Source organism: Ruditapes philippinarum, unplaced genomic scaffold (genome assembly GCF_026571515.1).
Source record: "Ruditapes philippinarum isolate M1 unplaced genomic scaffold, ASM2657151v2 ctg1892_1_1_1_1, whole genome shotgun sequence".
NCBI classification, from domain to species: Eukaryota; Metazoa; Mollusca; class Bivalvia; order Venerida; family Veneridae; genus Ruditapes; species Ruditapes philippinarum.
In genome coordinates this window covers 263,171-278,369 of record NW_026867047.1, presented here as the reverse complement: position 1 = coordinate 278,369, position 15,199 = coordinate 263,171, and the positions used below count along the sequence as shown (strand labels likewise).

The following is a 15,199-nucleotide window of genomic DNA, read 5'->3' as shown; positions in this document are numbered from 1 at the left end:
AGCAGCCATATATTTCAGTATATATATATATTTCTCATTTGCGTTTTAAAAATTATTTTATATTGTAAAAATGAAAGAAAAAAGTCATTTTGTTTTATTCTTTTGATCATATCATATTTTGATGTAAAATAACACATCAGTGATCATTTCGTAAAATCACAAATCTAAAATTACGATGGACATATCGATTACTTGAGTTGTAAACTTTTGTTAGCAGTTAATGTACAATATGTGATAATTTGAGGTTGCCATGGAAACAAGGTAAACGAAAAGTTTCCAGAAACAAACCCGTTTTGATAATATAATAGATTTTTAGGGAATAAAAACAACTGAATTATTACAGAAAAATATATAAAAGAATAAAAGTGAGTATTATTTTATATTTCATTTTGTAAATTTTGTAGTTCGCGCAAATGTTCATTTTGGCGCACCTTATATTCTTATCGGAAAAAAATTAGCGAAGAAACTGTAGCATTGTTATGTCACTTATTTTGCAAGTAAATTATATATAAAACGTTATTCAAACATAAAGTAAAGTTTAAATTTGATTATAATGAAGTCAATTCCGTGAGCTTGCCAACAAGTATACTTTGAGAACATTGTTTTTATGTGTTTTGTTAATATATGTATCAATTACATGTATATACAAAGTTCCTCAATAAATTAATAAATAGAGGATATTTGTTTGTTTCAGTGTAAGATCGAAAAATATTTCACCGAGTGAACACCAGATGCAATATTTTCCACGAGTGGCGTAGCCACGAGTGAAAATATAATAGCTGGGGTTCACGAGTGAAATATTATTTGATCTTACATGTAAAACAAACAAATTTTCTGTTTATTTCATGATTTTTTAACGATTTTTACACCATTTTACTGATTTTTGCCGCGTAACGTCATGCTCTTATCTTCATGACGTCATCAAATAATGACGTCACAATGTTGAAGCAAAATATAATTCCATGATTATTTTTAGATTTTAGATGTTTTTCAGCACAACGTTCGTAAATATTTACGAACTACAGTTATCACGTACATTTTTTATTATGATTGACTACATTTCCTCTGAAAAAAGCATTCATTAATGATAAATATTTTATTTTTACGCCATATATAGTTCGGCTACTGTGAAATTATATTTGGTAATCATTACTGTGAAATTATCAGAATATAATCAACCGTTATAATTCAGTAATCTACTGCAAAACATGTAATAATAAGAAGTAATTTTAATGTTTATATTTCTAAATTAAAATTTTTAGGGAAAAGAAAAAAATATGAAAAAGATACCTTAAAAATGCAACAGACTTCTGAATCCCTGCTATTTTTTTTATAAACATTTAGAAAGTGTTTTAGATATAGTTAAAAAGGTTTTTATATCATTATCAAGTTAAAGGGACTCCACTGAGGTTTTTTGACATGATGGGACTGAACATATTTTTTCCAGATAAATGTATCATTTGATGAAGGTTTAGACCACTAATCTTTGTGCAAAATTTCAGATCATTCGCGCAATTTGTTTCTTCAGAAAAAATTGTTATTCAAATAGTAAAAATATGACCCAAAATGAAAAGCGTTTAAACGCTTTTAACTCAAATCGGGCTAACAAAAGCATAAAAATACGATTTTCATTATTTTTTTCAAGTATATCTCTTAACTATCTTTCCAGATATTTCTGTTTAAAGTGCCCCTAGTATGAATCTGAAGGCATGCTGCATTAAACAATAATGCACGAATACAATAAGTTTTAGATATATATGAAATGTTCATTTTGTTGTTATGCTGAGCCGTATATTTGGCTGGTATTGTTTACGAATACCTTTTAAAGTGACATTATGACCATCCAAGTGAAAATAGCGAGTGCGCAGGTAAACGTTTTACAACTTTACATTATGCTATGATTGTTTTCAGTTTTATATTCTATATTTTGCCTAAATAATGAATAAAGTGTGTAATGTGCTCATTGCCACTTGTAACAATAGGGGCTAATTTTGCATATTTTTTCTTATTTTTTATTACTTTTGTACTTTATGTACATTGATTACTTAATTATTTAACAAAACTCCCACTATCATTCGAACATGACACAAAAGTAAGAGGCATGGAACTGTACCGCGTGAGAGATATATCAAACAAACATGATATATCAAAATTTACAGGATATGTCTAACATACAATATGAATACAGTGACATGTTGAAAGTGTATATAGCTGTTTATCTGCTGCATGCAGTTTACTTTTTTTATTTTGGAATTTCAAAAAGAAAGATTCTTGAAAGAAAAGTGTTCGTATGTATCCGTAAGAGCGAATGGGTCATGCACGAAAGCATTGCTAATCTTTTTAAATCCTAGATAAAATATTGCAACATAGCATTATGTGCAATAGCAAGGCTTGTTTAGTAAAAGAGTCATTCTATGTGACAACGTAACTTTTATATGCCTTTTATAACAAACATATTGCAAAAAACCTTTATAAACACTTTTTATGTGCTTTTAATATGATATAACTAAAGAGTAAAAAGCTCTTACAAATGAAATAGTTTTATAAAATTTATAAACGTGAAACATGATGTTGTTTCTTTAATATTACCATCTATTTTTTAAAGAGAATACAATGTCTCTGTTACTTAACACGCCTGGCTAATGGTTCCAGTTTCTATTGGGTCCTTTGCGCCCAATTTGTTTGTTTTTTGTTTGGTTTTACGGCGTATCAACACAGTTTAGGTCAAAAACAGGAAACAGGAAAGATGATTTCGGCTAACTTCGGATATTACAAACTTTAAGCAACGCGAGGGGTCAAAACCCTTTGCGAGCTGGTAATAATTCACGAACATCTGACAGCGAACTGTCTGGAGAATATGCAAAACGAAACTGTTTATAGATCGATAAAAATAAGGTATCTGTGGTTCAAGGGAAATCGATAACAAGAACTTGTTTGTATCGATTATTTTTCAAGTTATTATATGGTGCCATTGACAGTTGATTGTACTGCTAACAAGTTGCTCGTGCTTCAGATGGAATAATTTACACGAGACACCTTGGGTGGTATTCCTGAAGAAAGAGACCTGGTCCTAAGGTTGAAAAGAAATTCTCCAAACTCAAAGTCAGATCTCAGGTATTTGATTGGTCAGAAACAGTGTACAGAATGTCCACTGCCCAGTGAAAATCCTTAGATTTGAGACAGAACTCAGACAGATTAATTTAAAAACTCGAGGCCAGGAAAGAGCCACTTTATTCAGTATATCCAAGTTAGTATCAGAATAACCCTAAATAATCAATAAATAAATATCATTATTCAGTATAATATATAGAGGTATGATAAACCCTCGAATGCTTATTGTAAACCCCTCTGAAGATAGACTGATAATTGTATAGAACCAAATGGCATTTGTTTCTGATTTCGAACAACGAAGTCGTTACAGCCTTGAGTCCGAATCTCGCAAGTTACTTTGGGGAAGACGCCACCTGACCACCAGTGACTTAAAAGACAAGTCAAATTAATATTTAGTTGGAAGTTTAGAAGACCCTAGGAGATCCAAACAAAGTAGAAATAATTATACTTATATTTAATGAAACATATCATTTCATTTCAGCATCAAAATGCCTTGGTGGTTAAAGAGTAAGGGTACTATACACCCGAGCAAGATGCAGACGTCAATGTCGAGTTCGATGGCGTCATTATCTCCGTCACAACTTAACGCAGCCATTATGGACATGCTCAATGTTAACAATACCGGAAATCGATGTCAAAATGCATGCCGAGGTATTTATTTATAATAAACATCATCGTTTTGCTTGCATAATAACTCAGGGCACCAACAGATAATTGTTACATTAGTAATATAATTGCAAACTTTAAATTAAACCGACCTCGTAGTCAAATAACAAAAAAAATCATGTTCCCTTTCCTGCTCCTTTTGCGTGAAATGATGAACACTCATTTACGCTACTATAAATAGCCCATGTATGTTACTATATATAGAAAGATGTAGCACTTGCACGGTTTTCTCTATTTTAGTACACTGACGTCACTTGTTACTATTTAAAGTAACATTTTTGTTTCATTCTGCAGGAGATCCTATAACAACAGCCGGGCAACGTAACCAGATGATTAAGATGCTTGCAATTATTCTAATTCCGGTGTTGATTTTGGTTGGTCTGACAGGCAACTCGTTTGGCACAACGCTGAACAATTACCTCTACTCGAACACCATACGTTCAACGCTTCTGTTCAGGTTTGTTTATCTAAAATTAAAAAATTGTGTAATGGAATATTACCATCTAAATTTAATCAAGCCATGTTGTCGCCAGAACATGGCACCACAAGGCCAAGAATATTAATACATAATGTCTGTCAGTTGAAAATTCTGTCCCGATTCTTCCAATCAGTGGTCAAGGCAATGCATTGTCCTGAAAACAATTCTAAGTGCAACGTGGAAGCAAACGTAGCATTGCCCTTTGATGTTATAAGTTTAATATTACTCTTTATTATGATAAAACCAAAAGTGTAGTTAGAGAATGATTATTCTAGAAAATTGAAGGTTATGACAAGCTCAAATGTATAGCAATCTCTTTCCCGCCAATTTATCTATCATCTGCATATTTCGCGAATACTCAATCAAATAACCAAACTTTCCCGCCTTTCAATCAGCGTGGATATCAGTCATCAAATAAAGCAAGTGGTAAGCAATCTGCGTCATGACAAAACAAACATAATGGGTTGGCGACCAGCATGGATTCAGACCAGCCTGCGCCTTCGCGCAGTCTGATCAGGATCCATGTTGTTCGCTTACAAACCCTATAACAAGAAGAGAAACTGATAGCAAACAGCATTGATCCTGATCAGACTGCGCGGATGCGCAGGCTGGGGTGGATCTATGCTGTTCGCAGGCTGGTCTGGATCTATGCTGTTCCCAAACCCATTATGTTGGTTTTGTCATGACACGGCTCATTTTTATTTTTTTTTGTGTATTATTTGGTTTGAAATATTTTCAGTTTGGATATGGCATACATGATACGTGCTCTTCAGCGCGAGCGAGATGGCAGTGCCCTCTATCTGAGTTCAATCAGACCGGAAACGAAGGGATTTCTGCTTGAGCGTTACCAGGATACAGACGAAGCAGTGCAGACCTTGCCTTTTGGGGCCAAACGTCACTCAGGGAGTTCGAGTTTTCCCAATTCGTTTCCCAAATGAAACATTTTAAAAAAACCCCAAAAGGGATAGGTAGGAGAATTTATTTCAAATGTAAAAAACTCAACAAAATTTTAATTTTTACATCAAAAAACTTATTTCACAGTAATGTCATATTTCCATGTGACTTGTATTAAAATTGTCAAAATTGACATATTTTAGTCATACACCTAAACAACAATGTTTTTATGCAAAATGGTTAAAATCAGTAGATTTTTAGGTGAAACCGAACAACATTTTCTCATTTCTGCAAAAAGCCACAATATTCCATTAAAATGCGTGCTTACGTTTGAAACAATCATCATTTTCTAAATGTTCTTGTTTGTTGAACAAAATGCGTTACAAAGTAAAGGTAGTTTTAATGTTAAAATTGAGCAATACAAATTTTAACTGAAACATAAAAAATCTAGAGTGTAACACCATTTATCGCGATTTAAATGATCACATGGCCGACCTAAGATCTACGTTTTGATAACTAACTCTGATTTGTTTGAATATGTTGCTGTTTTATTGTGTCATTCAGCAAAAACTATCTAAAATTAATATTACAGTTCATGACACTTTTTGTACTGTAAGTTCATTATTTTCCTTCTTGTTTCAAAGGGTGAACCGTAAACTAAAGGGGGCACAGTATATTTTAATTCTCAGTAACATTTGTTTCTACATTGTAAAAATATTTTAACCTCTGCAAAATTAACCGCTTTTCAAAATACAACAGTATCAATTCTTCTCAATCATAAGACCTCACTTCAGCAATACCCTTTCATCAACATCCAGTATCTTCTCTCAAAAATTATATTGCTGTGCAGAAGCTGTATAGTATCAAAATTTTCACAGCATTTTGCGAAGGAGTCAATTTCTTTTGTCCAACAATATGACAACATCTTTTAAATTGATTAGTCTACAGTGGCTACATTTTTCATTTTTATTTTTATTTTTGATGAAAACAATAGAAACGTTTTATTTGGACACATTTAAATAAATACTTTGTTTGGAAAAACAATGTTGAAAGAGTTCTTAGTCATTAAGCATGAATATTTTGCGAAGGAGTCAATTTTCTTTCGTCACAGGAGACCGTTTCAAATGCATTAGGCATTATTCCTCAGTAAAAATTTGCTACCGTTAAGACATATTCATTACAATATATTTTCAAAAAATTTTGCTCATTAGCAAACTGCCTGAAGAATGTTTGTTTTATCTGTTTGATGAATTGCATTGTCGTCTGCTTTTTTTTTTAAAAAGTGGTCACGAGATATTGTCACACGTGACATTCTTATCGATTGACAATCCTATTAGACATTTTTTACATGATAGTCCACGATCAAATGTTTTTTGTGTGTTCGATGTGAAGTGCAATGATGTAAACATAAGGTCAATGATATTTCAACTTCAAAAGATGTTGACCGATGATTAAAAACATATGATTCAATGTTGTTGTTTTTCATTCCGCTTGGATATTTTCTGTAACAATTCGATCTTTAGACCTTCCTTACAAAAATTACATAAACCATGAACAAAATTAATCATGAAAATAAACACATTTTTGTTATAACGCAAATGTAAACATCGCATTTTCTTACATGATGTAAACAATGATTATGAAACATATGATTCAATGTTGTTGTTTTTCATTCCGCTTGGATATTTACTGTTACAATTCGAAACTTTAGACCTTCCTTAGAAAAATTACATAAACCATGAACAAATTAATCATGAAAATAAGCATATTTTATGTTATTACGATTATATTAACACCGTATATTACACGATGAAAACATTTGTAAAAATATCAACAAAACAATATCCTTTTTTCTGAACAATCATACACACATTTAAATATTAATTGGACTGCCAAATTCAAGAATCGATCATATTAGATAGGAAGTAAAATAAGGCCAAAGGTGGACACTTAAAACATTGTCTAATACGGCCAGTAATACTTGCTCAGTTTGATAAAGCCTTAGCCTAGTTTATATTGGTGAATGTATGATACTGTGTACTCCCTAGCACCGGCCTTTGTAAAATTCAAAATTTAAACACGTTACACCAACAATTAACTCCCTTTTCGTGTAAACTCTTTCATGACTTGATGTAAATGTATTTTTGTAGACTAACCAAAGTGAATGGAGGACAGTGAAATGGAAACTGTACATATATATACTCACATCTAATTATTGTATATTTTCCTTATTCAATATAGATATGAACTTGACACCCTTCAAGTGACATTTCACGACGAATTGATCACATATTCCGACTGGATTGAAGTTTTTATAAAGTGGTTTTATAAGTCAATTACGGAGGCACGTGCAGAAAAAGTAAGTAAATAAGTTGTATGTGAGAAGTTAGCAGTGAACAGTGAGCTAAGCAAAAAGGCATTTCAATTTATATAGGGAAGGTAATGATCTGCTGTAATGCTCAGCTGTTTTGGGCATCTAGCAGGGCATTCCTAAATATAGTGTAAAAATGCTCTGCTGCAATACTCAGCTGTCTTGGCAATCTAGCAGAGCATTCCTACCTTTAGTGAAAAAATGCTCTGCTGGAACGCTCAGCTGGCTAGGCAATCTAGCAGTGCATTACTAAATATAGTGTTAAAATGCTCTGCTGGAATGCTCAGCTGGCTAGCTAAGCTGGCTAGGCAATCTAGCAGGGCATTACTAAATATAGTGAGAAAATGCTCTGCTCGAATGCTAAGCTGGCTAGGCAATCTAGCAGGGCATTACTAAATATAGTGTAAAAATGCTCTGCTGGAATGCTAAGCTGGCTAGGCAATCTAGCAGGACATTACTAAATATAGTGTACAAATGCTATTCTGGAATGCTAAGCTGGCTAGGCAATCTAGCAGGACATTACTAAATATAGTGTAAAAATGCTCTGCTGGAATGCTAAGCTGGCTAGGCAATCTAGCAGGGCATTCCTAAATATAGTGAAAAAATGCTCTGCTGGAATGCTAAGCTGGCTAGGCAATCTAGCAGGGCATTACTAAATATAGTGTAAAAAGCTCTGCTGGAATGCTAAGCTGGGTAGGCAATCTAGCAGGACATTGCTAAATACAGTGTAAAAATGCTCTGCTGGAATGCTAAGCTGGCTAGGCAATCTAGCAGAGCATTACTAAATATAGTGAACAAATGCTTTTCTGGAATGCTAAGCTGGCTGGGCAATCTAGCAGGGCATTACTAAATATAGTGTAAAAATGCTCTGCTCGAATGCTAAACTAGCTAGGCAATCTAGCAGGGCATTTCTAAATATAGTGTAAAAATGCTCTGGTGGAATGCTAAGCTGCTAGGCAATCTAGCAGAGCATTACGAAATATAGTGTAAAAATGCTCTGCTGGAATGTAAGCTGGCCTGGCAATCTAGCAGGGCTTTACTAAATAAAGTGTTAAAATGCTCTGCAGGAATGCTCAGCTGGCTAGGCACTATAGCAGAGCATTCCTTAATATAGTGAAAAAATGCTCTGGTGGAATGCTCAGCTGGCTAGGCAATCTAGCAGAGCATTACTAGATATAGTGTAAAAATGCTCTGCTGGAATGCTCAGCTGGCTAGGCACTATAGCAGAGCATTCCTTAATATAGTGAAAAAATGCTCTGGTGGAATGCTCAGCTGGCTAGGCAATCTAGCAGGGCATTCCGAAATATAGTTAAAAAATGCTCTGGTGGAATGCTCAGTTGGCAGACTGATTCTGAGTTCCAGGATTTATTGTTGCCAAAGTTTTATTGACATTTTCGACTTCTAGGCAATTCTGAGGCACTCGCAGACTTTCAGGAATTTTCGGTGCCAATAGAAATAATGATACTTTTGACTTCTAAGGACCTTTAAGAGACTATTTCAGTGTCCTGCGACTTTTTGAAGGACACCCCCAGACTTTCAGGAATTTTGGTGCCAATGCTGATATTGACAATTTAGACTTCTAGGGACCCTCAAGAGTCCATTTTGGTCGTCTTCGACTGATTCTTGGACACTCGCAGACTTTCAGGAATGGTTGGTGCAAATGGAAATAATCATATTTTTGACTTCTAGGGACCTTTAAGAGTCCATTTCATTGGCCTGCAGCGTATTGTTGGACACTCGCAGACTTTCAGGAAAGTTTGGTGCCAATAGAGATGATGGCATTTTTACTTCTAGGGACCCGCCAGTGTCCATTTTTATGGTCTGCGACTGATTCTGGGACATTTGCAGACTTTCAGGAATCTCTGGTGCCAAAGGAGATAATGACATTTTTGACTTCTAGCGACCCACCAGAGTTCATTTCGCTGGTCTGCGACTGATTTTGGGACACTTGCAGACTTTCAGGAATTTTGATGCCAATGGAGATAATGACATTTCTGACTTTAAGGGAACCGCCAGAGTACATTTCTTGGGTCTGCGACTGATTCCTTGAGACTCGCAGACTTTCAGGATGTTTAGTGCTATTGCAGATCATGACTTTTTTACTTTTAAGGACCCCTTAGTCATAAGCAGAGCATTTTTACCCTAAAATGTCATTATCTGCATTTGCACCAAAAATTCCCGAAAGTCTGCAAGTGCCCAATAATCAGTCGCAGACCAACGAAATAGACTCTGGATGGTCAAAAATGTCATAAATCTAATTATCTCTATTGGCAATAACAATTCCTGAAAGTCTGTGACTGTCCAAGATTATGTCGCAGACCAAAAAAATGGATCCTGGATGGTCCCTAGAAGTAAATAATGTCATTATCTGCCTTGACATCAAAAATTCCTGAAAGTCTGTGAGTGCCTCAGAATCAGTCGTAGACCAAAAAAAATGGATTCAGAAAGGTCCCAATAAATCAGAAATATAATTTTCTGCATTGACACCAAAATTCCTGAAAGTCTGCGAGTGACTCAGAATCAGTCGCAGACCAACGAAATAGACTCAGGAGGGTCCTTTTGAAGTAAAAATGTCATTATCTCCATTGACGCCAAAAATTTCTGAAAGTCTGCGAGTGTTCCAGAAACATTCGCAGACCAACGAAATGGACTCTGGATGGTCCTAAAAATTCACAAATGTCATTATCTGCATTAACACCAAAAATTCCTGAAAGTCTGCGATCGTCCCAGTATCAGTCGAAGACCAAAGAAATAGACACTTGTCATTATCAGCATTGGCACTATATATTTCAGAAAGTCTACGAGTGCCAATTAATCAGTTGCAGACCAACGAAATTTATACTTTATTTAAGGATGCCCTGCTAGTTTGCCTAGACAGCTCAGAATTCCGGCAGAACATTTGTGCACTAATTTCAGAATGCTTTGCTGGATTGCCTAGCCAGCTGAGCATTTTTAACACTATATTTTGGAATGCCCTGCTAGATTGCTTAGCTAGCTGAGCATACCAGCAGAGCATTTTTCGCACTATATTTTGGAACTCTCTGTTAGATTGCTTAGCCAGCTGAGCTTGCCAGCAGAACATTTTTACACTATATTTAGGAATGCTCTACTGGATTGCCTAGCCAGCTGAGCATTTTTAACACTATATTTAGAAATGCCCTTCTAGATTGCCTAGCCAGCTGAGCAATTCAGCAGAGCATTTTTCGCACTATATTTTGGAATGTCCCGCTAGATTGCTTAGCCAGCTGAGCATAACAGCTAAGCATTTTTACACTATATTATGGAATGCCCTGCTAGATTGCCTAGCCAGCTGACCACACCAGCAGATCATGTTTACACTATATTTTGGAATGCCCTGCTAGATTGCTTACCAAGCTGAGCATAACAGCAGAGCATTTTTACACTATATTTTAAAATGTCCCGATCGATTGCTTAACCTGCTGAGCATAACAGCATAGCATTTTTACACTATATTTTGGAATGCCCCGCTAGATTGCTTAGCCAGCTGAGCATAACAGCAGAGCATTTTTACACTATATTTTGGAATGCCCCGCTAGATTGCTTAGCCAGCTGAGCATAACAGCAGAGCATTTTTACACTATATTTTGGAATGCCCCGCTAGATTGCTTAGCCAGCTGAGCATAACAGGAGAGCTTTTTACACTATATTTTGGAATGCCCAGCTAGATTGCTTAGCCAGCTGAGTATAACAGCAGAGTATTTTTTACACCATATTTAGGAATGCCCTGCTAGATTGCCTAGCTAGCTGAGCATACCAGCAGAGCATTTTTACGCTATATTTTGGAACGCCCCGCTAGATTGCCTAGCCAGCTGAGCATACCAGCAGAGCATTTTTACACTATATTTAGTAATGGCCTCCTAGATTGCTTACCCAGCTGAGCATACCAGCAAAGCATTTCTACACTTTATTTTGGAATGCTCTGCTATATTGCTTACCCAGCTGAGCATAACTGCAGGTCATTGATTTCCCTATATAAATCGTAATGCCTTTTTGCTTAGCTCACTGTTAACTGCTAACTTCTCACATACAAATAAGTTACAGTTTTCGTGACATGTTACTTAGTACTTTTTTGTGGTGGTCAATGGTTGTCCATAGTAATTTTGAAATCGATGAAGCTAGTATATGCAAATTATTATTTGGCAAATAATAAAGGCCCATTATGCCTCGAAATCTTATCATTTTAGATTCTCAAAGACTGTTGTTGTTTTTTTGTATTTCGTTACAGTTTCCAAGAATATACTCATTTGCTATATAAATGAACTATCTTTTGCATCTTTATCTCTGCAGGCAATTAGTATAATTGTAGAGAATAAGTATTTTGTATGGAAGTAGAAATACTACTTTATTTACATTTCGCTACCTATATGACATATAACTGCATGTTTAGCGCTACTTTCTTCAGTTGTTTAACATATAACATGCTCTAAATCAATTATTAAAACATTACTAAACACATGTTATATAGATAGTTAAGTATGGATTTCTGAGGCACTATAAGCCTTTAACGAATAAGCTTTGACAAAGAAAACTTTATTTTGCTAGCACGATAAATGTCTTATGTACTTGCTTTAAAGTATAGACATTTTATGAGAATTTTGAAATAATTAAGAAATAACCGATATCTAATTGGGAAGAAATTGGAACACCACTATCTTTGATTTCTTTACCTATGTATTAATTTCAATTTGAATTTGAATAATGTTATTTCCACTGGTTATACTCACAGTCTATTTATTCTTATTTATCATGTTAGGTGTGGAAAGCCTTTGTGGCATATCAGGAGTTGCTTGTTGCATCGGAATACCTCGGCAGAGAACGGGCCATGGGTGTTATCTTTTATACCCTCGGGGAATTCCCGACCAGGGAGGAATACCTTTACTTCGTTGAAAGTCAGGACACGTCGAACGCTTCCTTTGCTGCTGCAAGACAATACTCTCAGATCGCCAAGGAAATTTATGATGCGAAAATTAAAGAAAATCCCGAAATCATGAAAACAATAAAGAACAAACGAGCGGAAATCAGATCCCGAAATACTGGAGCAGACGACAATACAATGGGTTCCCTTGACGAGGCCAAATACTGGTTTGAAAACATGACGTATTTCCAGGTACATATGTTACTTATATCGTACTATTTCATATTCGGCAATTACATTTTTGATAACTTACGGATTTCAAAAGACAAAAATTCAACTGATTTCATTTTAAACAAAACACTGTGACTTCTTAGTTCTTTTACAGGGTATAAAGCCATATTTAAATTTAATGAAATATTTCTTAATAATTTTGTTACCAGTAGAAGTATATTGTTTCTATGATAATATTATTGTGATCGAATCTCGAAAGAAAGAGAGGTAACACATAGAACACCCTCAAAACCAAGAAAATTAGTGCTGCACGAAATATTAAAAAAAATATTGTTAGAAAAACACTTTTTTTTCAGGACATAATTAAGGAAGCACAAGTTTCATTAGCGTTGACCATAGACGGCTTGCTAGAGGCACGGCAAAAAACGGACCTTACCAATATCGTTATCATCTGCATCATCTTCAGCGCCGTCCTCATCTTGTGCCCTATAATTATATATGCGGTGTACAGTCTCACGGTTGAAATTCAACGATGTTCTATACATATAGCAGACAGGTATGTATGAATTCAACATGATCATTGCCACCCGAAACGGATGGCTGCATTGAACTTCTTTATTGAAAAGGTGACAAACGGCAACTCAATTTAAAGTAATCTAGTACGGTCTGCCTCTTTGTCTGCCTGTCTGACAAAACCTGAACTAAAACAAATCAAACAAACCACAGAAATGATAAAAAAAAACACAAAAACACACTCACACACAAAAACCCCCATAAAAACTACAGCAACTCCCCCACACACACCAGAAAAAAAACAATGTACAATGCTTGAATTCTACTCTAAGGCTTAAGTACGCGCTTTATGAACAGAGATCATGAGCAATTATCGGTTGAACAATAACATGTTAATAGACGTGACGTCAATTAACTTACATAACTTACATAAGCTAACTTACTTTAGCTTACATAACGCATATTTATTCACGTTTAGTATAGTGAAATTTGATAATTGAAATTTCTATTCATTTACGAGTCATATAATGCAGAACATTTGACATTAAGAGTCCATGTTGTAATTAAACTTACATAAATTGAATTGAATAATAACATAAAACATCCTTTATTACTATTTAGATAGTGTCATCTTCCCTGGAGATGTACTTCCTATGTCTCATATAAAAGAAAGAAGGGTAGGACTGAAAATAAATAAGATGACATGTATACTCTTTATTTCAAATAAGCATAATTAGTTTGATAGATATGAATTAAATACATGTATATTAAACACTAGTCATTATAAGATTCACATGACAGTCTTTAATAAGTGAAAACAGCGAAAGTTAAGTCCATATATTAATTAAACCATAATTAAAAAACAAAAATGAAGAAAAAAAGAAACTACAACAAAAACAAAAGAAGAACACAATGCAATCATCTCAAATAAGAAAAAAGGGATGAAATTATGGTGGAATATCCTGTAAGCCTGAACATTGAATGCCAATGTCATTTATCGGTCAGAGTCATAGTTCAGTACACTAAAAAGAGTAACTGTTTGAAGACAGACATTTGAAATACTATTTGAATGAAGACGTTAAGGCAATTGTTTAAGTTGTCACACAGACAAACAAATAGACAGACAGATAGATCATGTAGATAGAAAGAGCAAGTCAAAGTCTTGTCGTCGCCGCAATTTTGGATGTTATGCTTCAGTCACACTACACCGCATAGCGTTAACGGACGCCAAACGCAAAGAAAAATGCAGCTGAAAGTTATCCGGTGATGCAAAGCATTTTCCGCTGCTGCTCGGTGCTCTCATGATCGCTGTACGGGGCGCATAAAACGTACAAAACGCACAATGACCGAACGATCAACGCACATATACCGGATGAACGACGTACAAATAACGGACATCACCTTACTAGTAACGGATTTGTACCGCACAAAACGTACACGGAGCGAATGAAGAACTGACAAAACGTTCTTTGAAGGTTCGACGAGCGTATTTCTACCGGTCACGTGACGGACAAAACTGGTATAAATAGTCCGATATTTTTTTCGTTTCGTCATAATAGTTTCCACGCTCTCAAAGATCACAAACGTGATCCAAAATGCCAAAAGCCAAGGCTACTAATGCCAGGGGACGGAGGAATACTCCAAGGTCACCCTCTCCTCCCCCTGATAATGAACAAGAAACCATTGAAGTTACTGAGGAAGAAACTCCGTCTGTAAAAATGGCACATCCTGCGTGTCGTGTGGCAGGGGTTCGGGGTCCGGCAGGTCAAGTTCCCGTCCTCAGTTGCAGCTTTAAGACCGGACTTGTTCCACAACTGAGCATCAGATGCAGCACCGCGGCCTCTGATGTCGGCCCAAAAGAACTTGTAACTTCGTAGTCAACGAGGGCCAGCAGGACAATGGAGTATTGAAATATGTGGACCCGGAACTAGGTTGACACTTACAGGCAATATGCTTGCCATCCAACGCACCCAAAGTGTGAGGAAAGTTCCATTTTTCCAAGAAGCCATCTGAAATGCGTTTCCAGTCAGCAGCTGTTGTTGGCAAAGGCATGACCTCG

The 15,199-nt window shown here is 35.5% G+C and overlaps 1 protein-coding gene across 1 annotated transcript in view; it reads left to right on the top strand.

Annotated features, from left to right (window-relative positions):
- The first annotated feature begins 262 nt into the window (after positions 1-262).
- Positions 263-15,199, top strand: part of LOC132734626 (uncharacterized) — a 29,978-nt gene continuing 15,041 nt past the window's right edge. The window contains exons 1-7 of the mRNA XM_060721418.1: positions 263-365; positions 3,593-3,762; positions 4,072-4,234; positions 4,995-5,161; positions 7,378-7,508; positions 12,295-12,648; positions 12,984-13,183. Of these exons, the coding sequence (XP_060577401.1) occupies positions 3,600-3,762; positions 4,072-4,234; positions 4,995-5,161; positions 7,378-7,508; positions 12,295-12,648; positions 12,984-13,183 (1,178 nt within the window). The 5' untranslated portion in view covers positions 263-365; positions 3,593-3,599. The remainder of the gene's footprint in view (positions 366-3,592; positions 3,763-4,071; positions 4,235-4,994; positions 5,162-7,377; positions 7,509-12,294; positions 12,649-12,983; positions 13,184-15,199) is intronic.